This window comes from Melanotaenia boesemani, chromosome 2 (genome assembly GCF_017639745.1).
Source record: "Melanotaenia boesemani isolate fMelBoe1 chromosome 2, fMelBoe1.pri, whole genome shotgun sequence".
Classification (NCBI taxonomy): Eukaryota; Metazoa; Chordata; class Actinopteri; order Atheriniformes; family Melanotaeniidae; genus Melanotaenia; species Melanotaenia boesemani.
In genome coordinates, this window is record NC_055683.1 from 14,161,661 (window position 1) to 14,188,814 (window position 27,154).

Here is a 27,154-nt window from a genome sequence, read left to right on the forward strand (position 1 = left end):
TGATGAGACTATTTTGGCTTGCCAGGAAACAGTGTGCTTAATATTGTGCAGTGTTAGACATTACTGTGCACATGCAAGATTGTGTGTCCCTGTCTTATTTCACCACAACTGAAGGAAAAAGGTACACAAAAAACTCCCAACTTTCTCATCATTTTCAGTAGAAACCACATAAAAACACCTTTAAAGCTGCTTGACTCCAGGAATCATGTGAAGAAAGTCAGTAGATAATTATGAACCAACCATTTTCCTTCAGCTCTACTAACTGTTCATTTTCATAATTTAGGTATGTTTTCAGCAAAGATCAGTGTGCACTTTCTGCAGAGTATCACATTTTGGAGACTGCAGATTTATTTTCTAAAGCGTTAACTGAGACCACAGCAGAGATGAAACTAGATGCAAGATGCTAGAAAATGCAGCGGACAGTTTCCTGTGCTACCCCTGAGGGGCTGGAAATCTTTTATTACTGCTTCAAACAAACACATTGATATAACATCCAGTTTTCCATATGTCAAAACATGTAATTCATACAAAGCACATTTGATTTGACAAACATAAGACTCGAGATGCATCTTGGCTTGGCTTGCTGCTTGATCTTATTTGTCACACACACATGCAAAAACGAAACAAACGAAAAAAAAACAAACAAACAAACAAAAAAAAAAAAACCATCTGAATGCAATGGTGTGTTTTCTTTTTGAGTCACTCCAAACATGTTTAGATGTTGTTGCACCCGGATGAGGCGCTCTCAGCGTGACTTGCATCATCAAATAAGCAATCTTTCACTTTGAATCAAACACGAGAACGCTGCGATGAGTAAATTTTACTGTATTTACATGTTTTCTGGCCTCTTGTATCCTTGATGCACAGCAATGACACTCATAAAAACTGTACGAAAATGTCTCTGCACACACACACACACACACACACAAGCAGCTGTGTTCTCTTTCTTGATGCACACACAAGTTGTGTCCTAGTTCTCCTCTCTCAGATTTGCAGGAGGAAATCCTGAGAAGGAGATAAAAGAATAAAACTGTTCAGACTTATCTGGCATATCAGAGAGGAAATCTGCAGGTGCTCGCCTAATGGTGGCATATTTTTCTGGTAATGGCGCCTCCAACCGCTACAGTTTATTTTAATGTGCAGCTTTGGTTTCAAGTTCACACTGTTACGCCTTGCAAGTGTAACAAGTGCAGATCCATCGTCTTTAATAAGAACAAAGGTGACTGATAAGCTGCTGATTGGTTTGAATGGCTATTATTAGCATTCAGTTGGCATCATTTCGGTGGTTCTTTGAGGCATGAAAGAAATATGAACACAGCTGAACTCTAGAAACAGAAAAAATTAAAAGCTGTTGCATGTTTTTATCAAAGTAAGAAACAAAAAAAATATCTGTACAGGAACGGCTAATCCCAAATAAATATATATAAAACAGAATATTAAACAAAAATTAAATATAATTACACCCCCTTTCAATTATATAATTTTCCGTACAATAAAACATAACTAAGTTTTAATAAGATGTTTAGATGAGATAAACACAACCTCAGATGAACAATAACTCAACCTTTAGTGTGGCTTGATTTTTTTTACCTTAAAATGTAAAGAGGCTGTCCATCTACATGTGGCAGTTCCTCTTACATTTGTCTTCAGGTCTTACCTCTACACTGAGCTGGAGGACTGATCAGACGGGGATGGTGGAGTCCCGATGTTGTGGCCCCAACGAGTCTGGTCGGTTAAATGACCCTCTCTGAAATACACGGGACGTCCCCCTTCAAAAGAACCACATATACTGCTGTTCTATAGTTTCTACACAGGAAATATCCACAAAAGAGTGACTCATCTTTAATAGTTCTACATTATGTTTGCATCTTTGATGGTATTAATAAGTGGGTGCAGTGATGTGGTCATCTAGTGACCCAGACCAGATCAGCATGGGCACTGTTGTAAAGTTACTGGGTCACTAGTATTTCATTCACTTACAATCAAAAAAAAAATGTCTTCAACATCAAAGCATAATCCTGTTTCTTTAAACAAAATAAGCATAAATTCAAACATGAAATTGAGTATTTCCTACCATCACTTGGTGGTGCTGCTGTGTTTCTTTATGCCAAGAGGGTTTTAAAAGCTTAGTGTGTTTAATGCCAAGCAACAGTTTTCAGTTACAGTTTGCAAACAGCATTCAAACCTCTATTTTTGAGAAGAGGAGGTGGAGAAATAGCTGTATTAGTGTGAAAGTGAAAGTAAAAGAACAGACGTGTTTACAAATTGTTTCACCGCAGTTGTGTTGTAAAAATCCAAGTTAATGCAAATTCTTTACTGTAAATAAATGTGTAATGTACAGTATTTTGCATAGACTCACTAAAGTATTTAGCATAAAACAATTATGGAGGTCAAATTTAGCTCATATACAGGTTTTTGTTTTATTTTACTCTGTTTTAGCGCTTTAAAGCCCCATTCAGTCTTCAAAATATCCACTCATTCACACACTCACTATGGAGTGTTCACTGTGGATGTCACACATGTAGATCAATACTGATCAGTGGTCCAAAAGTACCAATCTAAATTCAAAATATCTATAAAAAAAAAAATAATTGTAAGATGTGCTTAAGTTAAAACATGTGGAATTGTTTCTATTTGCTTTATCTGAGTAACCAAAATGCTTTCGTTAACCTGATGAGTACAAATGTTGATATCTAAAGGTTTGGTGCAGAACTATGTCAGTCAGACTTGAATAACTTGTTATAACTAAGTTTTAAAAATATTTGGTTTGATTCTCTAAATCGGACTAAGTTTACAATTTGTCCTGCTTTTATGTCTACAACTAGAAATATATTCTTTCAGTTTTATTTTACATCAGAGGTCCCCAGCCCTGATCTTCAAGGCTATCCTGCGGGTCTTAGATGTCTCCCTGCTGCAACACACCTGATTCAGATTAATAGCTCATTAGCAGACTTGTGCAGAACTTGTCAGGGAGCCGTTTAACTTGAATCAAGCGTGTTGCAGCAGGGACATGCCCAAGACCTGCAGGATAGTGGGCCTTGAGGACCAGGGTTGGGGAGCTCTGTTTTGCATGTGAAGATTTTAAAGCTCAAAATATAGAATGTGCAACAGGGTTTTTGTTTAAGTAACTATACTGAACTTTTGGCATATTTTCTCACTGAGGCGCCCCCCAACAAAGGCTAATTCAACATCCATTTTGCATCCTGTCTCTTCTCTGAACTCTCTCCAGCCAGTAAAAATCAGTCCAATGTTGACTCTTTTCTCTTGCTTTGTGACCTTTTCTCTTTCTTTTCCCCATTTGCTTTAATAATGTCCTCTTGCATGTCTTTGCTGTGTGATCTACAGTCAGTGTGTTGATATCCAGTTTCTGGTGTGTGACACAGTGCCGTGAAGAACCGCACAGCTGTAAGCTGATGGCCCTTGTGATGTAAGAGTGCCTCACATGTCATGATAAAGAAAAAAACATACAACAAATATTAATATTTTCCACTGATCTGTGTTAAAAATGCATTTTCAGTATGACTCTGGCGAGCTGTGCCTCAGCTCTGACTGTGCCATCCAATACAAAGTGGGTTGCATGACACATGCATTTCGCCAATATGAACTTTACAGAAATATTTGTTATACACCATGACTCTCTACAGTCTTTGTAATGTATTTAATATATTTGTGAGAGACACCATCATGGTGTGTGAGTGTTGCCAACTTAGCAACCTTTTTTTGTTTGTTTTTTTAAAGTGACCAGCAACAAATCTAGCGACTTTTTCAGTATTTTGTAGACTGACGTATATGAAAGCAGTTTATTCTTCTTAATGAGGAGTGGGTGCTGCTGCGCAGGCCCCTCCCCTGTCCAAAAGCAATCAGAAGAGGCTTCTGGCAGCAGCAGTAGCTGCATTCAGAGCAGGAGATGATCACGTATTTCATGACCAGGCTGAAAATGAAAAGTTCAAAGCTGCTGCAGGATGATCTCGCGCTGGCTTACCGTCAGATATTAATGTCTATTAATGAAGAGTGTGGAGGAAAACAAGTGTTGTGAAAGCCTCCTAATTAGAAAACAACCTACACTTAATTAAATTAAACTAGAATAAAAGAAAATATTAACTAAAGAATTTGTTTTATTTTTATTAGTTTTGCCTTTTTAAAAATTTTTAGCTTGTCTTTTCGTCCATTTTTGCCTTTCCTATAACATTCCTCTCCACAGCAGCCTCCATGTACCAGGCTATTATGCACATTAGATGATGTCATTTAGCGACTTCTAGCGACTTTGAGGACAACCAGTAGCTACTTTTCTCACTGAAGAGTTAGTAACAGTGGGTGTGTGAGTGTAATTGAAAGAGGAATGCTGATGGGATATGAAGCATTACCAGTTGCATGTTGTTGGATGAATATTGAAATAAGATGCTCTTTTCAGTTCTTTGTAAATCAGTGCCTCTTCAACCATAAACTTCACCGCACGTCACTGCAGTTTTAGGTCTGAAAACTAAAGCCCCGTTTGAACAAATGGTTCCAGGCAGATGGTTTGTTTTGGTGTATTCTGATCTGTGTTGCGATAGGCGTGTCAGCTACGTAATAGCTTGATGCCACAGCAGCGCCTTCCTTGAAATATAAAAAAGAAGAACGTGACACAGAAACAAAGCAGGAGAATGATGGACATCCAGCAGTTTGAGTTTCTTCTTCATATGTGGTTTTTGACACCTTTCCCATTTTTTAGTCTGTGGAAATGCAAAAAAAACAAACAAAAAAAAAAGCATCTTAATGTAGTGTTTGCTTTTCAAGAACAAATTTTTCATTTAAATGTCTGATTGAGCTCAGGAATAAAATTTCATTTTGATATTGTGGTTGCTTCTGTACCATGGTGGTGTGGTGGTTAGCACCGCGGCTTCACAGTAAGTAGGTCCCTGATTTGAGCCTTGAAAAGTGGCCTTTCTATGTGGAGTTTGTGTGTTTTCTACACATTAACGTGGCCTCTTTTCAGGTGCTCCAACTTCCGTCCAAAGACATGCATGTTAGGTTAATTAATTCAGGTTAATCAATCTAAATTCTCACTAGGAGTGAGTGTGAGTGGTTGTTTGTCTCTCTCTGTTGATACTGCGATGTACTGGTGACCCTGAACTGGACTAAGTGATATAGAAAGGGAATGAGTTACTTTTTGTGATGTAGTATAAATGAAAGTGACTGTGTTAAATCAGCACTTGACGTCATCTTATATCGAGTGATGGTGCGGCGGCAACTAAATCTAATCAAACCAAAATTGTATTGTGGCAGTAATATGAGACTATCGCGATAGAGCTGAATCTGAATTAAGCACCATGTGGAACCAATCACTCCGGGAACATAGTCGGTCAGGTTAGGTTGACGTACAGCACAGGCGAAGCTAAGCAGCACGTGTGTAGTTTGAGCTGCAGTAGCCGACTAGCCGACGCGGCAGCCGAAAAAAATGAGTGGTTCGTCTGGAGAACCGTCAACCATGGATGACGAGGTCACTGAAAAGGACACGGATCAACGTTCAAATGCCGAAGAAATTGTTGAAAGGAAGGGCCCAAAAAGTTCGGTAGTGTGGAGGTATTTCGGTTATTTAAAGTCTGACAAAAAACAGAGTAGCGTGCACTGTAAACTGTGCAGAAAGCATGTTCCCACAAAGTCTGGAAATACCACCAACATGTTTTATCACCTGAAGCAGTGCCACCCACTAGAGCACGCTCAATCTCTAACTGAAATGAGTGCTCATTCTATATCAAAAACAACCAGAGGATCGCCTGCCCAGCAGCAACAATCCATACTTCTTTTATTTTGTATTTAAAAAAAACAACCCAACAGACTTCTGTATATAAGGACAAGGAAAGATTCTGAGAATTTAATTTTAATTTCTATCTTATTCATTTGATATTGACAAATGCTTGTCCATTTTATGTCTGTTCTCCTTTCGAACTTGAAAACGTTAATCTATTTTTTAGAATTAATATTTGTTTTTAAATGGAGTAGACCAAACACTTTAGTGGTCTGTTTTGTTATTGTTCTCTTTTGAAGCTTGAAAGCTTCTGCCTTGACTTTTAGTTTGTAATATGTACCTTTTTTTTAAGTTATTTTAAACAGTTGCATTAGGTTCCTTCAGTACATCTGTCATGCTGTACCTATTGTAGGAAATAAATAAACACCAACAAACCAGCAACATCCTGTTTTCTTTTCTGCTGTATCAAACTAAAAAACATTGACAGCAGATGTATGATAATGTTGTTCAGCTCTTTTATTGCTCCCTTTACACGCATATATAGGTACGCCCGTTTCAAACATCACTGCTCTCATACACCCATGTGTCCTTTACGTTGGTATGGTTGTTAGGCATTACATCCACCAGAGAGCAGTGCAGAGTTCACATCAGTTTTAGACTGATCCAAGCTTTCTTGACAAATTATAAATATTACAGAAGAAAGTGATACGTGTTACATCATGGGCCAGGTACAATGCTCCCTCGGATCCTCTTTTCCATAGGTATAGACTTCTAAAACTGACTTTCATAACGCTTGTATTATGTATGATGTAGTATTTAAGCTTAATGACAGACTTTGTCATCTCATACCAATTAGTTTACCTACTCATCAACATAATACAAGAGGAAAACAACTCTTAAAGGAAAGAAATGTAAACTGAAATGTACATGTTTTAGTGTAACATGCAAAGGTCCTCAGATTTGGAATGAGTTAGATAGTACTATAAAAGAGGTACAATCTCTCTCCATCAATAAATTAAAACAAGCACTTTTATTAGCATATATTTAGCTTTAAATAAAATCTGGCTGGTATATTAAATTAATATAATATTTAAATATAACTTATCATAAATTATATGGAACATAGCCCTTATGATTGCATTCAATGGAAATGAAGTCTGATGTTTAAAACTTGGAAACTAACCATATCTTCATAAATATAGAATTCTAGGTAGTTTTCTAGACTTGATTTAGATTGATGGAATTGATTAGATTGGATAAATATCATATTGTGTGTTTACTGGGGCCCCATTTATAAGCCAGCTATGGCTTCTAGGGTGTCCCATTTTACAAGGCCTATTTTGTGACATTTGTAAATTGTTTTATACTGTTGTCTTGTAATAAAAAGCTTATGAAATTTGATTTAGAAATTCGAAAACTTTAACAAACGTGGCAACGGTGCAGGAGATCGTGACAATGTTCACGTCTCAGAAAGACAAGCATAAAGAGGCAGCGCTGTGATGGCGTTGATCTGTGCAGTCACTAAGTATATCGCAGCTTCTTTGTTCTTCCATTTCGTTTCTTTGCTGGTGGCACATCAGCTATACGGAAAAACACTGCCCGACAGTTTCTGATGGTACTGCTCTGTATGCTGCGGCGGGCTATGCATCTTTAAACTCTCTGAAAACAGACCAAATTATGCACGTAAAGGATGATGGCGGAAGAAAGGTTGAGTATAAATGGGCCTTAAGTTATAATACAGTTCACTACTTAGCTCAGAAGTTTACAGTTTAAACTGAACTATAACATTTTAAACATAATTCTTACAGTATTTCTCAAGTTTTGTGTCTCAGGCAGAAAAGAGAGACGCTACATCATGGTTGAGACATGTGAGGAGTAATACTTGCTCACCATCATCTCTACACTAGTATATGTATAAATGTAGTGCATTATATAGTGAATGAGAAGTTTATCTCACTCATAAAGTGAACAAGTGGACAACTTGAACACAGCATCTGTTTATTCTGAGTTGGTCAAATGAAAAGTTAGCAATGCTGGAATGTGAAGCAGTTTGAGTTGCTTCAAACTAACCACTAGAACTAGACTGTCATTAAACAAACATTTTACATGGTATAAATAATAATAAAAAAACAGAAATAGAAAAAGGCCTTTCAGAGAGTTCAGAAGCAGTTTTTGCGGGACAGGAGGATATCCTTTGATCTATACGTTAGGATTTGTAACTGAAGACTTTTGTACTTAAAATAAAAGCAAAAAGAAGAAGAAGAAAAACAACAACAACAAAAAAAAAACCTATATAACACATTAACAGCATAGAAACAACAAAAAAAGACCTTTTTAAATACAAAGATCGACTTAGTATTGCATTGTATTCTTTGTATTTAAGATAATAATGTTTCAGTATGGTGTGTCAGAGGCATCAGGTGTTGTCGGTTAACCTTTTTACCTGTATGATTATAGATGCACCACAGCCCCCCCATCAGACCGACGCCAATTGCAAAAGCTGCCAAAGCAATTCCCATCACTGGTCCTGTCTGTAGTTCAGGGTCTGCAAACAGAGATTGATGTTAAGTTAAAGAGAAGCAGAGAAAACTAGCTGAGCAAATTATATTCTCTGCTCCCTCTGGAACAATACCTAATCTTTTGGTTTTTTGGCCAGCGAGAGTCCACATTTTAGGTGCCAGTGAAGTCATTGGATGGGTGACCACCATGGGTCTGGAAAGGTTTCTGATCTCACACTGTGATGGGAATACAAGAGAAAGTCTATTATTTCAATTATGTTGGATTCATTCCAAAAGTAAACTGAGCTAACTATGAGGCGTGAATATAGTTAAAGTTAACTAAAAGATGTAAGTCTATGAGTTGTCATGTCAGATAATGTGAATGGAGGGAGTTAAAAAAAATCATCCAACTTGAATGAATAAATAGTTGATCAGTGTTAAGATAAAATCTGTAGATCCGTTTATTATTCATTTATGATAGGAGATAAATTTAACGTAACTGTGTGTGTGTGTGTTTGTGTGTGTGTGAACTACAACATCCATAAGCCAAAATAAAGGTCAGTCCTGAGAGGACATACAGCAACTTTATCAGGTCCACCCTGCAGGTACCAGTTTGGACCCTTTTTACCTCCAACTGTCTTAATTCTTGGTGTCATAGATTCAACAAGGTGATGGAAACATTCCTCAGAGATTTTGCTCCATGTTAACATGACAGCATCACTTAAATCCTTTCTTCCTTGTTCCGATGCTCAGTTTGAACGTCAGTAAGTCGTCTTCATCTTGTCTACATGACTAAATACATTGATTTGCTGCCATGTGATTGACTGGTTAGATATTTGTATTAACAGCAGTTGAACAGGTGTTTCTAATAAAGTGGACAGTGTGTGTCAGTTCTTACCACCTTGCAGCACCAAAGTTGTTCTGTGGAAAACTGTCTGTTGTTCACCAAACTGTGGCCATTTTACTAAAGTTGCATTAACCACTCCTGATTCTTTTTCCCAGTGAACATTCCCATATGTTCCTGATTTAAGTTGTCTCACTAAATTCCGATCCAGAAACTTCCATAAACACAATGATCTTTAGTTTCACTGTCACATCTTAACTTTGTACAGGTTGAGTGGAACAACATGTTTTTTTTTACCTGATTACTGGGTGATCTAGATCCAAGTAGAGGAATATGTGTCCTGCCCTGGCAGTCATTCTTTACCACTTCCTTCATGGTTTTCTCTTTTGTTGAGTCAGACACACACAGGAGAACACTGCAGTGAAGAAACTGCATCGAGTCATTAAAAACTGGCCGCAGGATGAAACTAAATCTTAAAGGGTGTTTTTCTCCACTTCTCCAACTCTCGGCCATTCTTGAGCCTTTCCTTTCTTTGTGATAATTTCTCTCCGTCTCAGTGTTTTCTTCTTCCAGTTGACCTTCGAGTTCTTCTTTTAATTCACCTTTCATCTTGGTGATGAGGGTCAGCGATGGGTCTGAGGAACAACCGTTGCTTATCACGGTCCAGAAAGGAGATTTTTTGGGGTTGGACTGAGGAGATAAAAAACATGACTTCACTTGCACGACGTCTGCGAGGGGTGCTTCGGCTGAAATCTGCAGAGGAACAGACATAGGAACTTTTAAGAAAACATCATGTTAATGTTTATTTGAGTTGAGAAACACAATTTAAACCAAAGAAACGAAGACGTCTTGGCTTTTAAGCAAGTTGAAGAAATCTCAAAAGCAGACCTCAACATAGACTCTGTGGTCAGCCGTGATGACACAGGGCCCATAACAGGTCTGCTCATAGGTCTCAGTGACAGAAAGCTTTAAAGCAAGAGCAGGTCCAGATCTGTGCCTGTGAGTTGGGAGATGCCTGATTTCTGGATCAGACTCTGAACCTTGTGGTAGACCACTTGGAAATCGTCCAATCAGAGGAAGGGTCACGTTATCATCAGTGGCAGCAGGATGTGCGGCGATGGCAAAAAAGCAGCTAATCTGCGAGAGGAAGAAAAAAACAGGTCTGGAACATCATATCACAAATTAAAAATATGAAATAAATAAGGTACATGCATGAAAATATGCAAATATCACACAGGTATGCTAAGTGGGCGCTTGGACATCTCTGTCTCACTGAGAGCTACGGTGGTCTGAGTTTCATCTTTCCACAGTAACACCTGTAACATAAGAATACAGAAAATTTCAAAGTAAATATAATAATATTACCAGTAAAGTCTCAGCCACACCTTTCCATCTCACCTTCAGTTTAGATTCATCACTGTTTTCTGTTTACGTTCCCTTAAAGTCTGAGTGAAGCAGGTTTTTTTTTTATAGATTTGATGTAAAATGTGTCAGTTAAGAACATTCTGGCTTTGCACAAATGCAAAAAAAATGGCACATTTACATGATTTTCGCATAATTTTTTATTCTTTCTTCTTTCTACATTTTAGTCATTGTGAAACTAGTCACACATGCACACATGATTTTCACTCCCACGCTAATAAATAGGTTAACGTAATGAAAGGAACTGTAAGAAAACGAAAAAAATGAAAATAAAATCAGCTTTATTTTGGGTTCAGTCATGGAGTCAGAACCAGAGCAGACATTGCTGCATCAGAAAGACCGATGGGCAGCAACAGTTGCTTCTCTAAAATAATTGCTAATGTCTTTCCTCTTTTGCATTGTGTTAGGACATACCTTATACTACAGATGGTCAAAATGACTAAATTTCTGCTTTTAAGGAGGTAAATGTATTTAATTAACAACAACTGGCTGCTAATTACCCTTTTAATTGTTGTGGAAATATGGAGAATGTATGAGTTTTTCACATGCTGATACTAAATTTAGGTTGTTTTACTAAATTAATGACATGTTGCAAGAAGTCTGTTACAGCCTGTCCTGCCAGTCCTTCCACCTTCAGTCAGTCACCCCGTTCCCTGATCCTCCACACTTGTTCCTGATCCGCTCATCAGTAATCTAGTCAACCTGCCACACCTGTCTTTCTTTGTTCCCCAGTCCTTATATACACCAGCACCACAGCCATTCCCTGTCGGACCTTAAATCTACACACCTAATGGACTCACTCCCTCGCCGTTCCTGACTTCCTCAACCCCCGGTGCCTTCTCCAGTACTGGTACTAGTATGATTCTTCTCCTGAGTGCTGAGTTATAATAAAGTATAGTACCTGCGCTTGTCTCCTTGAAGTCCTGTGTAACAAAGTTATGTCTTTTTTTTTTTATCTGACATTTTAAATTCCTAGTTTTAAACGGCCTGACATGTCAAACATTACAGTTGCAAGATGGTGTAGTTTTTCACGTGACTGTATTCTTAATTTAACATTTTAAAGTATTACCCTTGTTCTTTTCCTTTCTTCCTTTAAGCCCATCTTTCCTTCCCATTTCTTGCCTCCATAGAGACTCTCACTTAATTTGCCTCTTTTTCTGGTTTTTAGGCTTTGACTTCGCCATGTTCTGGTCATGTTGACACAGGTCATGAGTCACCCAGAGATCATCCAGATAGCACAAATTAAAGTGTTCCTTATGCACCACATGGCTTGTTATATCATTGCCTGACATAGATGCAGTTTAAGCAGATGAAGCAGTGCTGAATAACATGTGGATTCAAACTGTGTGTCTCACAAACAGTTTCTACAGCAGCAGTGGCCACTGGTCAGAAGTAAAAGTCGTTTAATGGCCCCATAGATTTCAACTGAGATCCGATTTTGTGATTTGGTAAATTGACATTTTGTCCCAGGTTTTCTGCTTCAACCCTTAATAGGCAACTGCGAAAAGGCGAAATTCATCATTACCCAGGTGAAACCAAACAAACGGGACATGACAAAAGCAACACCAGCGGCAGCATCGTGCATGGCACTCCTGCATTGCTTCTCTCCAAAAAAAAATTATTGGTTATGACATTGGAGGGATTTTTTTTTTTTTTTTTCTTTTTCAAAGCAGTCCATGACAGACAAGGCATCAAGGATGAAGAGTCAGAAGAATTTGCTGGAAATGACTGAAGTCTTGCTGCTGACTCTACTGAACCAAAGAGAAAGACAAACCTGTGTTCATCCTGTTTTACAAACAAGGAAACAGCATGGTGAATATCATCATTTGATGGCAGAACTCAAGGTTGATCCAGATAAATCCAGGACCTATGTTTGGACAAATTCACCCTGGCGCCACGCAACTGCCTTTTTATTTACATCTCTATAATCTTTGCGTGAACTGAAGTATGGGAAAGTCTGACACAGCTAAAATGATCTTTTCTTCCATGTTGAAAGTGTTTGCAGACTGCACTGCTCTCAGCTCATTGGTCAGTCAATGAAGCCCCTCACTGGTTGGTTGTAGTCATAGACTATATAAAAGGTGGACAGAGCCTCCGTGACGTCACACGTAGGTTTCTGAAGAGCTGAATTGAAGCTCAGTGGACAGTTCCCACCGTCGCCATCTTGGCAGGGTCACATGTGTTGTCATTCCCAGAAAATCCAAAAATGAGCAAAGAGGTGGAACTGAGAGGGGGAATGTGAAGGTGGGGTGGATGATTGACACCCATCAAACTCTGAGCTGCCTGTAGCTAAGAGCTAACTGAGCTAACCTGGAACTAATGGTAGCTAACCAGCTAACGGAGGCAGGCGGGCTAAAGCTAAGGCACACTGTTAGCCGGCTAAAAACCACGGTTGAGCTAAACTCGCCCGGTTATTGGACAGCTGTCATTTAAAAGAACACGACCCTAATTATGCCGAATTTCAAGATTAAATAACATCCAAACGGATGAGTTAGAAAAAAAAACGTCACAGTTGTCATGACTTGACCTATTAATCCTGAAATGGTTTTTTTTTTTTTTTGTACCAGGCTTTAAACATGTTTATTTCTGCTGTGAAGTTGGTCTTTTTAACATGTCTATGGGGATTGACTCTGTTTTAGAGCCAGCCTCTAGGGGATGAGTGGGTGAACTCCAATTTTTTGCACTTCCGCATAGGCTTCAAAATTTACCGGCAGAGTTGGCTGTAGTGCCTTGCGACAGCAACAAAAGTACAACATTTTTTAACTTTCTTGTGTCGCGTTGCGAGCCCCCATGTTCATGTATGTGGACGGGTGCAACATTTCACGTGAACAAATGTCGCCTGTCTCTTGGCTGGAGGAGGGTAGTGATTTTTGCCTCATCGCACAAGTTCCATAGAAAATGAATGGAGAAGGAGTGCCGTCACCTCCTGTGTGTCAAACCCATCATCCTGATATTTGTTTTAAGCTTCTGATTCAAAACATGCAAAATTATGTGGAATGAAATATAGCAATATGTCAATATGTAGATATTAAGTTTACATATTGCATTTCCATGCAAAACCCCTTTGCATATATACTATATATATAAAAAAAAATTGCACACATACAATACATAAAAATACAGTCAAGTGAAAATCACCTCCATGCAGACTGAAAATGCAAATAGGACTGGAAATGATGTAATGTGCATGCCAGGGCTATAGTGGGCGGTAAAACTTTGAAATTAGACACCCTACGTGTGCGCTACGTCCTCATCAGACCCGATCGCATAACAACCAACTGTACAGAGGTTCATTGGTTAATTACCACATGTAGTCTGTGTGTCTTCGCTGACGGCATAAATGTTGCACAAAAAGCATTTTTTGCTTTAAGAGAGCAAAATACTTTATGAGATTCAGCAGCACAAACAGAACACAGAGTTGTGCTTTGTTTGTGTTGACATAAAAGACATCATCATCGCCAAAAGATTTCAGTTTGTTTTCACACAGACAGGATTCATCTTGCATTCTAAGATCTTTGCAGCTTTGTCCATCTAAAACTCCATTACCTTGTAAACAAGAGGCCAAAACTTTTGCCAGCATCGTCATGTAAATGGGACCTAAAACATAAACAGATTTTGCATGGCACTTAGTCTGTCAAAACTTCTTATCTCACCGTGTTTTTGTACTGCACCCCTCTGGGCTCTCCCACAAGTACGGCCTCAGTTCTGCAGAAAATCACTGGTAACGCTAACAGGAAATGGCTCCCATTGAACAGAGCCTGGCATCTCTGATCCTGCAGAGTCATGGCAGCAACTGGCAACGACAAGCTCTGAAGAAAAGAGCTGTTGTTAGGACATTTCACTTCTAAATGTAGTTGATTAATATTCAGTGTTAAAAATGTTAAGTAAGGCTTTCAGATGTTTTCTTGGTGGATTTCTTAACTTGATGGGGGGAGGGGGGGAGGGGTAAATTGTCCATCAGATAACAGGACGTTTATGTGCCACCAGACAGATAGCTGTCTTTTGGGAGGACCCAGATTTATCTGATGCTGATGATACAGATTATCAGCACCAACCAGGAAAGGAATAAACCTGCTGTAGCTTATAGTGAATGTCAGTTTCCTGATGATTGGTTTGAAAAGCTTTGCTGTAGATCTGGAGTGCTGCTTTATCCTGTTTATTTTATTTGCTGTTTCAGCAAGATCCTCAGTTGTGAATGAACATAGAAACAATCATCAATTTGCCAAAGCTGCTGGAGAACAGAACAATGACACTAAAACCAGAAGAAAGGTTTTAGCCTGAAAAACTAAATTAAACTTTGTCAAAATAAGGGAAATCCTGTTTAACTCTACTCAAAATTGTGAGGTGGGTAGCTATATTCTCATTTATTTATTTTATTTATTTAAAAAAACTGCACATGTCACTGCACATAATAGGTATGATGCACACCTGCAGGCTTTGCTGGTCCACTGTGACACTAAGGAGTCCACCCTCACATTTCACTGTGAAACTCTCTTGTCCTTCCCCAGTGTTCAGCCACTGCCGCAGCCTACTTTCCTCCACCCTAAGAGGCTTCATAACTAGAGAATTCATCGCTGCAACCTTATCTGTGGAAGAAACAGAGAAAGGAGGACATAGAAGTCAATGAATGTTTCAGTTTGAGTAAGTAAATAGTAACTGAAGAATTGACATGAATGGAGTAACAAACTGGAGAAATGGAAAAACTGCTTGTTTCTTTTATTTTGATTTGAATAAGCTAATCTAGCAGCAGTCAGGTACAGTTACCAGTAGCTAGTACCCGCTTACAGCCGTTAGGAGCAGCTAGCAGAAGTTAGCAGCAGCTAGCAGTAGCAAGGAGCAGTTACCTGTAGCTAGTAGAAGCTAGCAGAAGTTATCAGCAGGTCCCAGCAGTTAGCCTAAGGGTGGAGTGGTAGCCTAATGCTTTCAGAGATGGGCTTGGGTGTGGAGAACGCATATTCAAGTCTCTGGAGTGCAAACAGGTGAACCGATGTGTGCCCTTGAGCAAGGCCCTTAACCCCCAAAAACTGCTCCCCGGGTGCTAAAACATGGCAGCCCACTGTTCTCTAGTACACCTAGAGATGTGTCAAAGGCAGAGCTGAATTTCCCGATTGGGATTGTAAAAATTTTAAAATGTTATTAGCGACAGTTAGGAGCAGCTAGCTGATAGCTGCAAACACATATTAATCACTAAAGAGGAACATTATCAGGTTCATGTAGACGTCTTTTCTTTTTTTGCAATAATAATGCAAAATCTTTAGCTTTACATTAACACTAGCAATACAAAAAAGATAGTGTTAATGTTTGATGCCATGGATGTGCTAAAAATATACAGAATCATGAATAAACTTTAAATGTAATAATAGCTGTGTTATTGTGCCCAGCCTGCACAACAACAGTCAAAATCAAAATTACTGTAAGCTTGTCTTTTTCTTTTTTTTTAAGTTGTTTCCTGGAAAAATAGAGAAAGGTCTCCAGAAATGACTTTCAGCTGTTTACAACACATCTCCAGCAAGTACAATCTACAAGCTATATAAATTAGTAAATGAGTGATTTGATACCATCTGTCTCTAGTAACATGGTAGCAAAAGGGCTGAGCAAATAACCAAATTGAATGAACAAAAATAAGCTGAGTCAAAAACAGCAAAGAGAATATACTGTACTCAACAGTGACAGGCCCAAGACACAAGGGATCCTGACCTTTCCCACCCTCCGCTAGGTGGATCACAAAGTGATTGGCCAGACCCGCCTCCGTGTATGAGGTCACCTTGTAGTCTTTCTCATCAGCCCAGACAAGAAGATCAGATGTGGTTGAAAGGTCAGAGTCAAGTGTGCTGGACAGCGTTAGGTCAGGCTCAGGTGGAGATGGTGGGGACACACTGTTGGAGGACTACCAAGAAAGGAGGATGAAATAAACTGCTCAAAACAATGAAGGGAACACTTAAACACCACATCTTAGACCTTGATCAATGAAATATTCCAGTTGAAAGTCTTTATTCATTACATAGTGGAATGTGTTGAGAACAAAATAACATGGACAGTCTGTGATATGAAGTAGCAGTGGTGAAAGGAATGAGACATGATGTCCAAGAGGTTTGGACTCAGGTCTGTCCATAGCATCAATGCCTTTTCATACAGGAACTGCTGAGACACTCCAGCCACAAGAGGCTGAGCATTGTCATGCATCAGAAGGAACCAGGTCCCACTGCAGCAGCATATAGTCTGACAATGTGTCTGAGGATCTCATCCCGGTACCTAATGGCAGTCAGGGTACCTCTAGCCAGCACATGGAGGTCTGTGCGGCCATCCAAGGATATGCCTCCTTCACTGATCTACTACCAAACTATTCATCCTGGATGATGCAGGCATCAAAATGTTTCTAATCCAAACCTGCTCTCATCTGTGAAGAGCACAGGGCGCCAATGGAAAATCTGCCAATCCTGGCTGCATGGTGTTGGGCTGTGAGCACACAGGCCCCACTTGTGGACGTAAGGCCCTCATACCACCCTCATGAAGTCTGTTTCTGACAGTTTGAGCAGAAACATGCGCACTCAAATGTTTCTGGAGGTCATTTTATAGGACTCTGGCAGTGCTCCTCCTGTTCCTCCTTACACAAAGGAACAGAAAGCTGTCTTGATGCTGGTTTGCCGTCCTCCTAGAGTCCCCTCCATGTTTTTCTAGTATACTGGTCTGTCTCCAGGTATCTCGTCCGTGGTCTCCACACTGTGGAGGGACACAGCAAGCCTTCATGCTACAGCACACATTGATGTGCCATCCTGGATGAGCTGCATTACCTGAGCAACTTCTGTGTGTAGCAGACATGCCTCGTGTTACCTCTAGTGGTGGGGGCACTGGTAAAATGCAAACACAGCCAAAAATCAGCCAGAAAGAATGAAGACAGGCAAATGGTCTGTGGACACGACCTCCAGAATGATTTGTTTATAGGGGTTGTTTTGCTAATTGCATCTCATTTCAACCTGGTGAAATTGTAACACCGTCAGTGTTACTTCCTAAGTGGACAGATTGATATACCAGAAGTGGGACTGACTTTGAGTTACATGGTAATGATTATGTGTTCCCTTTTATTTATTTATTTATTTATTTTGTGTGTGTGTGTGTGTAGTGTATACAACAAGCATATAATCAAAGTAAATTAATTGAAAACACCAAGAAAAGTTTGTCTTTAAAAAATACAAAACAAAACAAAGTTGTCAAACAGCTGTTAGTAATATTAATCAAATAAATTGTTGGACTGGTATTTGGAAATAAAGGCGGTTGTCCTTACATGAACATGGATGTGACCCTGGACACCGTGAGAAGCAATAGTCCAGCTGACTGGCTCTGAGCTGCTGAGAATCAGAACAACTTTATGTGACTTTGCACTGGCCACTGGGGATACAAGAGAGACAATCACTTTCCCATGCAGGTAGCTGAAAGAGATGAAGCATGAAAACAAGGTTACTCTAAGATAAAACAACTATTTCTCATTAATTAGTCAGATCTCTGATGCTGCAGGCTCTCATGACAGAGCCCTGACCCTGCAGAATGGAGCTTAATCATATGGACTTCGGGGCTCATTGGGGTGCAGCTACAACCCTTCACCGTCTGTGGCTGCAGGTCAGAGATCATGTAATTGTCAGAGAGGAACCTGGGCTCCAGCTGGCACAAAGCAGGTTGATTTGGATCTGTAAAATGGAGACAAAAGATGCCTCTAAACTGAGTTTACAATCACAAAATTTTTCTCAAATCTCTCCAACTTTAACCCAATGGTCTGTTGAGAACAAAGAGGAAATTAACTGTTACTGGAAACACATAAATAAAAAAAAAAAAACTCTGAAATATCGCTAAAAGTTTTTACGTACTCATGAGGTAGTTTTTCAGATGTGTCGACATAGAAGTATAATGCAAAAGTGTAATGGAAACACTTTTTGCACATTTACACATGACTGGATGTGACGCAGGGGGTCATGTGACAAGCTTATTTCAACTAAAGATGGCGCAGTGTGTATGGACAGAGGTGGAGACGGAAATATTTTTACAAATAATTAAAGCGAAGAATATAACCGTCATCTTTGAAAGCAAACAACTACAAAATGCAGAGTTTTACAAATAATTGGAAATCTCCTTCCTCCTCAAAGTGGAGTTTCATGTGTCGAGATTTTACAAAAATAACGGCTTATACGCTAAACACCATTCAGTGGAAACACCTGCAAATCGCAGTTGGACTGTCAAAGTTTTAGAAATATCGCTTTCATTTTGCAAAAAAAAAAAATGTAATGGAAACACAATTTATGATAAGATGTTACCTGATTTTTAACCCTACAGATCATTATTCTGGTGTTCAGATGTTTAGGTTAGCCATTAACAATGAGAATTAAATAGTTTATACTACAATAAAACTTTTCAGTATTGTTTCTTTTTTGCTCACCTTCTCCCAGTCGGATATAGACACGATTGCCTTGTGTTGTGTGTATCAGAGAGGACAGGTTGCCATGGTGCTTTAGAGCCCAGCGATGCAACGCAAAGGGGCGTAAAGGTAATGAATGAACAGCTTGGACATGGAAACGTAGGGTCTGTGACTGTACGCTGGAGTTTGGGGACACCTTCCAGATAAGGGTAAAAAATACAAAGAAGAGTTAAACAGATGGTATTTTAGTAACTTGAAGCTCATGGATAATCTTTTTACTTGTGTGCTCATACAACATAAAATCAAAATGTGCACTCATGAAAAGAGAATAATTACTAAAATCTGACTGACCTGCACCAGTACTGGGAGGTTTGGAGAAAGCTGTTCAGCCTCCAGTAACCAGGTTACTGCAACCTTGGAGCTGAGCACCAGGTGGATGGTTCTGAGAAGGGAAGGGGTCACGGACAAAGGCTTCAGTAACACTGTTACCTGTAAACAGAAGAGAAAAGATGCAGTAAGATATGAGGACCTTCCTCCTTGTACATACATTCAACAAACAAGAAGGCATTTCAGCCTCATGTCTACAAATACTACATGAAAAAGTCAATTACAGGAGTAAAAACTTATAACCAAATTCATTCTGTTTTTGTTGTTTGTACTTCCATTTTGAATTAGATTTGTAAAATTATGCAGACAATGTGGAAGCAATGTATCATCCACCAAAAAATACATCTGTTTTTCTTATAATAGGACCAACATTTACAACATAATTAGGCTGTAATGCTAATGATGATAAACTCAGAAAATTTTCACTAAGGTAATAACTTAGTGTTATTTACTTTCAGATTTCAACATATCTGGACTTTTTGTGACCACACGAATAGTGTTTTACTGGCCATTAGAAAGACCAACTCCACATTGGCTTCACTTCTCAGACCCAGAGGTAACATCCTCAACTCGACTTACCTATTGGATTTTTATTAACGATTAAAATAAATTTGAAGTAATTTTTTTAATGCCATGAAGCAGATTTGTGAATTAGACATTTCTATGGACTGGTTTAAAATAACTGACCTAGACTATGTAAAGTCACATAAAGAGCTAAAAGTGTAAAGAGTAAAAGTGATGTGGTAGTTATTCAATAGAAGAAGTAGTTATCCTAACCTGAGACTAGAGACTTTTGATTTAACTTGTCTTCTTCACAAAGGATAATAATGATAATAATAATAATAATAATAATAACAAAACTAAACACCTCAAGCAACACTTTATCTCTCTATCTCTGTTTTATGGTATTTGCTGTGTTTTCTTCCTCAGTTTCACATTTAAAACCATCTTGTGATTTCTCTGAGCAAAAACTTAACAATCACAACATAATATTTGACAATCAGCTGTTGTTCAGACACTATCAGGATTTATCTGCACGATAATTGTGTTTTTTAATAGCATTAATACTACAGTACAAATTTTTATAAACAAATTATATTAATGAAACAGTTGTTTTTATTTTATCATGTGTTTTGCTTAATAAACTGGGTTCTATTTAGAAGGCCGGAGTTATTTTGTTACGATCGGCAGCTTTGAATCTGAGCGAGTGGTCATGACTTGTGGAGTCCCCCAGGGGTCAGTCCTTGGACCTCTTCTGTTCCACTTGTATATGCACCCTTTGGGTCAAATATTACAGAACTATAGCATTAATCATTAAAGTTATGCAGATGATACACATCTTTATGTGTCTCTGTCACCAGATGACTGCAGCCCAATAGACTTATTGTGTCAGTGTCTGTAACACATAAACACCTGGATGAAGGAGAATTTTCTACAACTAAATGAAGACAAAACAGAGATTATTCTGTTTGGTAGCAAAGAGAAGAGGGTCAGCATTGGTAAACACCTGGAGACTCGGGCTCCTAAAATCACCATCCAAGTTCGTAACCTTGAAGTGTTGATAGACTCAGACCTGACTTTCAGCAGCCAAATCAAAGCTTCACTAAGAAGTTTTTTACCAGCTCAGAAACAGAATTAATGTTCAGTCTCCCAGAAAGACCAAGAGAAACTCATCCATGCATTCATCTCAAGTAGGCTGGATTACTGTAATGGTCTTTTAACATGACTTCCTAAAAAGAACATTAAACATCTGCAGCTCATCCAAAACGCTGCTGCTAGAATTTTAACCAGGACTAAGAGATCTGAACACATCACACCAGTTTTAAAATCTTTACACTGGCTTCCAGCCAGTCACAGAATAGATTTTAAAACCCTTCTGATTGTTTGCAAATCCCAGAATGGTTTAGGCCCAGAATACATCTGTGATATGTTCAGAAAATATAAACCTAGCAGAGCTCTTAGATCCAAAGACTCTGGTCAACTAGTCCAGACCAGAGTCCAGACTAAACATGGAGAAGCAGCATTTAGCTGTTTTGCTGCAAACAAGTGGAACAAACTGCCAGTGGAGATTAAACTTTCACCAAATGTAGACATTTTTAAATCCAGGTTAAAAACATTTCTTTTCTCATGCGCCTATGCATGAAATCTGCATGGTAACTTTTTATATAATATATATATATATATATATATATATATATATATATATATATATAATATATAATATATCTTGCTTTTAATCATTTTAATGCAATTTATTATTTATTGTGATTATGTGTTGCTGCATTTTACTATTTTTAAATATCTGTAATACTGTTGTTTTACGTAAAGCACTTTGAATTGTCCTGCACATGAAATGTGCTATACAAATAAAATGCCTTGCCTTGCCTTTTGCCAAATTAATTAACTCTCAGAATATCTGTGTAAGAGGGTGGAAATACAAACTAACTGTACAGTAATAGTGGTGAAACCTAATAGTGAAAAGACAAACATAATTCAATAAACATGCGCCAAAATCTGTCATGTTAGCTGCTCTGCTGTGCAGCTCTGCAATCAAGCTTATCTGCAGATTCTGGCGCAATGTGCCTGTTGGACTCATCGCCTTTTCCATGATCACATCCACTTTTTTTTTGGCAACCTTTTCCTGTTTAAAACTAAGATTTGTGTGTGGCTGAACTTCTGGGTTTTCAGGAGCTAATCATTACAAAATCTGGTCCTTGATACAGTGTAGGCTGAAATTAAGACTAACAGAGTATGTGTATGAACCACAGGCTGACAACCACCTGCATGAATCCACTTAATTTTTAAAACTGTCCATTTTCATTTTGTGGAAAAAAAGAAAAAACTAAGAAATGTGAGTATATTGGACCTCAGACTATATAATGGTATATTGCAATATTTCTGGTTCAGACACTTTGAAAAGTCAGTCACTTTTCTCTCGTTGCCACAAAAGTTTACAAGTCTGGATTTCTTTCTTTAATCTTTTTCAAATTAAAGTATACCGTATGTTACCTTGTTTTCAGGGCTTTTTGTCACTCTTCTTAATCCAATGACATGAGTCTCTTTGTTCCCGCGCTCCCTCGCAGCACAGCCTGGGCCCGCCTCAAACTTTTCCATCAGACCCTGAACAGGGTGTTGCGCCCCCACCGGGCCAACCAGCAGACATCCCATATCAGTACTTAGAGCTTAGGAGGAATAAATGCATGATCATGTAATACAAATTTACCATGGAATACTGGTATAAGGATGCATGTTATCGTTGCAACTTATTGACATTGATCCAGCAGGATCATAACTTTCTAATGTTGGTGTGTTTGAGTTAATTCTTTCAGAAAAGACTGGGAAATTTCCCAAATTTGATATTCGACTCTTAAAGTCCTTGACAAAAATCACAAGCAATACATAATATTTACTACAAAGTTGTTGTTGCTGGTGCAGATGTGATCTTACTGTACCTGCCAGTCTCTCCCATAACAAAAGGAGGAAAAAAACAGTCCATCCAACCTGAGGCAGTGAAGGCATCGTCGACCTGAACTGACGTAGTGGAGCCCCTGGTGACATCCTATAAAATTAAATATCTGCCTTGTTAGCTCCATTTTTTTTTAAAAACTGATACCAATAAGGTAAGGCTTTGAATCAGCTAGATCGGGCCATATAACTGTAATAAATTAATCAAAGCATTTCCTCATAATATAACTTTCATAATATCAAGATGCAATTCTTTTAATTTATCATATAATTGGCCAATTGCCAAATTTGAAAAATGCCTGAAACTGTTGACAGACAGCAGCTCAGCTAGCAAAATGCAAAGCGAGATTCACAAAGCACCTACGCCACAGGTGGAAGACTTTTCCCCTCCTGAATCTCTTCAGTCTGAGCCGTTAGCGCTGTTACGCTGCAGCTCTGGAAAGCTGTGGAGACTCACGGCAGGCTGTGGCAGCTGCAGGAAGAGCTGCTGTAAGCTGCTGCTGCTACGATTTGAGCTGTTGTCTGTCACCAGATGAGGATCAGCAGGTAAAGAATAAAGTCCGGTGTTACTTTTACACCCCTTTTAAAAATTTTTAACCTCTCTATGTCACGAAAAACATAACCTGGTTTTATCCTGTAGAGGGCATTATGAGCCATTTTTACCCACAAAATCCAGTTTTTAAAACAAACTATAAAAAAATTAAAAATTTTATCCACAGTATATGTGATTTTCATCACAGTTAAGTAATTCTGTGTTGTTTACAGCTCAAAAAACACATTAATGGGCGCACTTCCCCTTTAATCTTTAATCAGACCAGATCTGATGCAACATCTGTTTTTACCCTTCAAACTTAAAGCAACACGTGCATCCAGTCAACATTTTCAGAACATCAATAGTTGATTTCTTATAGTTGATAGTTCAAAAAAGTATTTTGTATAATATTTGTATACACACACTCACTGGCCACTTTATTAGATACACCTGTTTAGTCACGTAGACACACTGAAGACAACTTGCTGAAGTTCAAACAGCATCAGAATGAGGAAAAAAAAAATTTAGGTGACTTTTAAAGTGGCATGGTTGTTGGTCTGAGTATTTCTGCTGATCTACTGGGATTTTCACACACAACCGTCCCTAGGGTTTACAGAGAATGGTCTGAAGAAGAGAAACTATCCAATGAGCTGCAGCTGTCTGGACCAGAATGTCTTGTTGATGTCAGAGGTCAGAAGAGAATGGCCAGACTGGCTGGAGATGATACAAAAGCAAGAAGTTAAGTAACCACTGGCTCCAACCAAGGTATACAGAACAGCATCTCTGAACACACACATGTCCAACCTTGAAGCAGATGGGGTACAGCAGCAGAAGACCACACCGGGTGCCTCCTGTCAGCTAAGAACAGGAAACTGAGGCTTCAATTCACACAGACTAATTCCAAAACTCAAACCATCTCCAACTGAGTTAACTGGACTCCAACGGCCTCCACAGCCACCAGATCTCATTGCCGCAGAGCAGCTTTGGGATGTGGTGGAACAGGAGATTCTCATCATGGATGCAGCCAACAAATCTGGAGCAACTGTGTGATGCTGTCACGTCAATGTGGAGAAAACCTCTGAGGAATGTTTCCAACACCTTGTTGAATCTATGCCACTAAGAATTAAAATATTAAAGCCAGTTCTGAAGGTTAAAGGAGGTTCTAATAAAGTGGCCAGTCATAATATAATGTATAAACACATGAAACATAATGCACAAATTCATATAAAAATGAAAACAATGAATAAATTACATTAAAAGTAGGAATAATTTCTATTTGTTGTGTAAAATGTTTTATGAGGCTGAGAGAATAAAATAAACATAAAAAATTTTTGGTCAGATGTTTAAAGTTTTACAGAAATCTTAAATTTTATTAAACTTTTTAAATTTTAAAGCTGATTGCATCACAACAGTTGTAAAGATCTTGTTAAATGTCTAAAAAATACTTGTTTCCCTCTTTTTTTCCCATTAAATATGAACTTCCATTGGCCAAAATATCTGAAAACATCCCTAGTTTAAAGTTTCTTAAGTGAAAAAAAAATTATTTATCTCAAATTTGTTATCTGTCACAAATATTGTATAGCTCATTAGTGGACATATTTCTGGAAAAATCTTGCAGAATAAAGATAACTACACAAAACACTTTAAAATGAACAACCTGATGCACAAGATTGGCTAATAATAATCTTTTTTTTACTTTCATATAATGTTTTTTTTTCTGTGTACTTATAATTAAAATAATTGTTTTAGTCAGTGAAAACAACTTGCAGCTAACTTGTCTTTCTGTCCTGCATAAAGGATAATTTAGGATCACTGAAACTCTCCTTCCTCAGAAGACAACCATTCAAACTGAGCATGAAAACAAAAGTGAGACTCACCTGCAGCGATGCACAGAGGGATTACTGACCCAGCTGCAAGCACAGGCTGCGCGGGCTGGATTCTCAGCTCACGCCCCCCTCATTTCCTAAACACACAGCCACACATCAACACACACACTGACTTTTTACGTCTTCAACCAAACACAAAAGAAAAAGAAAAAAACTAAATTTCTGTGAGTTCAATTAATTTCCTGTTTGAAATATGGAACGAAGGGGTGAAACACTTATAAACACACACTTAAAAGGACATTATGGGAGGGACTGTGGGATGGTGTGACAGAGTGGAGAGAGAGAAGGCAAGGAAAGGAATAAAAGGCTTTGCAAATGTTTCCAAGCTTGGATGGCAACAGGAAGGAGGGCCAGAAGAAGAAAGAGGGATGAAGAGGGAGGACCTTGAGCTTGACTGGCAAGTGAATGATTACAGAGGAGGGAGTTCAGAGGCAAAACACATGAATAATTCATATAAAAAATAAGTAAACTAATTTACTTTAAAGTTTTTATGAATCAGAACATTGAAGAGCAACACAACTTTTATTTATTTTTTATCTTTTTAAATTAAGGTTTAAAGTTCAACCTTACTGCTTCCATATCAGTTAAGAGGGTAAGTAACAGCCACGAGATGTTAATGTTAATCAGAAAATTAAATAGTTTTGGTACCTATTGTTTTATATTTTTCATAATGTACTGGCTCAACATTGTAAATCAGAGTATTTCAAACCAACCACTGTCTTTTACTAAACCTTAAAAAGTAGCTTTTATTCCTCACCCTAACCGAGTACCTTTGGTGCCCAACGCTGGCCAGACCAAAATGAAAAGAACATGAAAGTGAAACAGAAAAGCTTAACTGCCTCTTCTTTCTGTGTCCTTTGACTTCCCTCCATACTTCTTCTTGGCAACTTCTAAAAATTTTATCAGTTGTTTATTAAACAGAATAATGTTTGCTTTGTTTTCTGTTTGTGTCAAAGGTTAGAGATGTCTTTAAGCATATACACCTCTTATTAAATAAGAGGTCTATCTTCTCTGGTTTCTTTCTTTTGCTTGTTGTATATTAGCTATACTGCTCAACACGGACCCCGCGGTTTATGGTGGTGTTGCTCCGTTTGCTGCGTCAAGCAACAGATCCGCAAGGCCTCTGAAAATGCACCAATTAAATGTGTAAACTACGCAGGAGTCAGACAAAGTGTCCGTTCGTCAGCATTTCCGCCTTCTGCGTCGAGCATGAATAGGGCTTTAGACAGAAATCAGTTCTTCTCATTGACTACAAAGAATCAGCACTCAGAGCTGATTCGTTCATGAATGCCACATCACTACTGAACACTGAGAGTTAAGCAGCAAAGGGAAAATGTAGGAGCTAGCTCTTACACGATGCAAGCTGGCTCCTCTAATTCATTCATTTTTGAGCTAATTTTTCTCTTAGCTCAGTTTTGGTTTCCACTTAGCCCTGAAAAATATCCTGTTCCCTTAAGCTTCTAAATCAAGGATGTCCAATCCTTGACATTTAAAATCTGCAAAAAGGGACTGGAGTTAGACACCCTTGGGCTAAATGATCTTTTATTTTAACTAGCTAGATGGTACCTTTTCTGTTTGATGCCACCAAAGTAGCCTACAGATGTCATTTGTGGCCTAAAAGGATGCTGCTTTTGTTGCTAAGCTATGAGGCTGAGCAAATGTGGTAGCAAATTTGCAAGCCATTACAAAACCATTACAGTTGATTAGTCCTCTAGTAAAACTGATCACCCGTTTTGTGGTTTTGAAATTACGTTTTCTTTTTAGTTAATGCAGGAAGTAAACTGCAAGTTGAAGCAGCACTAACTGGAATCATGTTCTCATTTGTAATTATTTTTAGTTTAAAAAAAAAACAATAATAATTAAAAAATCCTGCTTTGTAGCATTTTTACAAAATGTCTGTGTGTGTGTGTGTGTGTGTGTGTTGAATGTCATTTGCTTTTACTCATTTCTTCAAAACCAATTTTCATTCCCACTAATGGCTCCACCAA

General features: G+C 38.4%; 1 protein-coding gene across 5 annotated transcripts; it reads right to left on the reverse strand.

Annotated features, from left to right (window-relative positions):
* Window positions 1-31: 31 nt before the first annotated feature.
* On the reverse strand, window positions 32-25,390 carry engl (endoglin, like). 5 transcript variants are annotated; one of them, XM_041976895.1, is made up of 18 exons: window positions 25,158-25,388; window positions 22,736-22,842; window positions 22,293-22,465; window positions 19,248-19,385; window positions 18,918-19,092; window positions 18,027-18,174; window positions 17,775-17,919; window positions 16,190-16,379; window positions 14,921-15,078; window positions 14,146-14,301; window positions 10,306-10,386; window positions 9,959-10,207; window positions 9,673-9,823; window positions 9,368-9,459; window positions 8,361-8,463; window positions 8,172-8,273; window positions 1,658-1,769; window positions 32-1,005 (listed from the first exon to the last, which is right to left on the reverse strand). In XM_041976895.1, the coding sequence occupies exons 2-17, from the start codon at window positions 22,839-22,841 to the stop codon at window positions 1,660-1,662; spliced, it is 2,277 nt and encodes a 758-aa protein (XP_041832829.1). In that variant the 5' UTR covers window position 22,842; window positions 25,158-25,388; the 3' UTR covers window positions 32-1,005; window positions 1,658-1,659. The 5 variants fall into 5 exon arrangements, with proteins under 5 accessions (XP_041832829.1, XP_041832803.1, XP_041832794.1 ...); XM_041976869.1 differs by having other exon boundaries at window positions 9,368-9,823; window positions 16,199-16,379; window positions 25,158-25,387; XM_041976860.1 differs by having other exon boundaries at window positions 33-1,005; window positions 9,368-9,823; window positions 25,158-25,386.
* Between the last annotated feature and the right edge of the window lie 1,764 nt (window positions 25,391-27,154).

Coding starts and splice junctions, on each gene's coding strand:
- engl (XM_041976860.1), bottom strand. CDS start 22,841: ATGTCACCAGGGGCTCCACTACGTCAGTTCAGGTCGACGATGCCTTCA. Junction 18,175..18,917: donor CTATATCCGACTGGGAGAAG/GTGAGCAAAAAA, acceptor TCCATTTTACAG/ATCCAAATCAACCTGCTTTG. Junction 14,302..14,920: donor TGGACCAGCAAAGCCTGCAG/GTGTGCATCATA, acceptor TCTTTTCTTCAG/AGCTTGTCGTTGCCAGTTGC.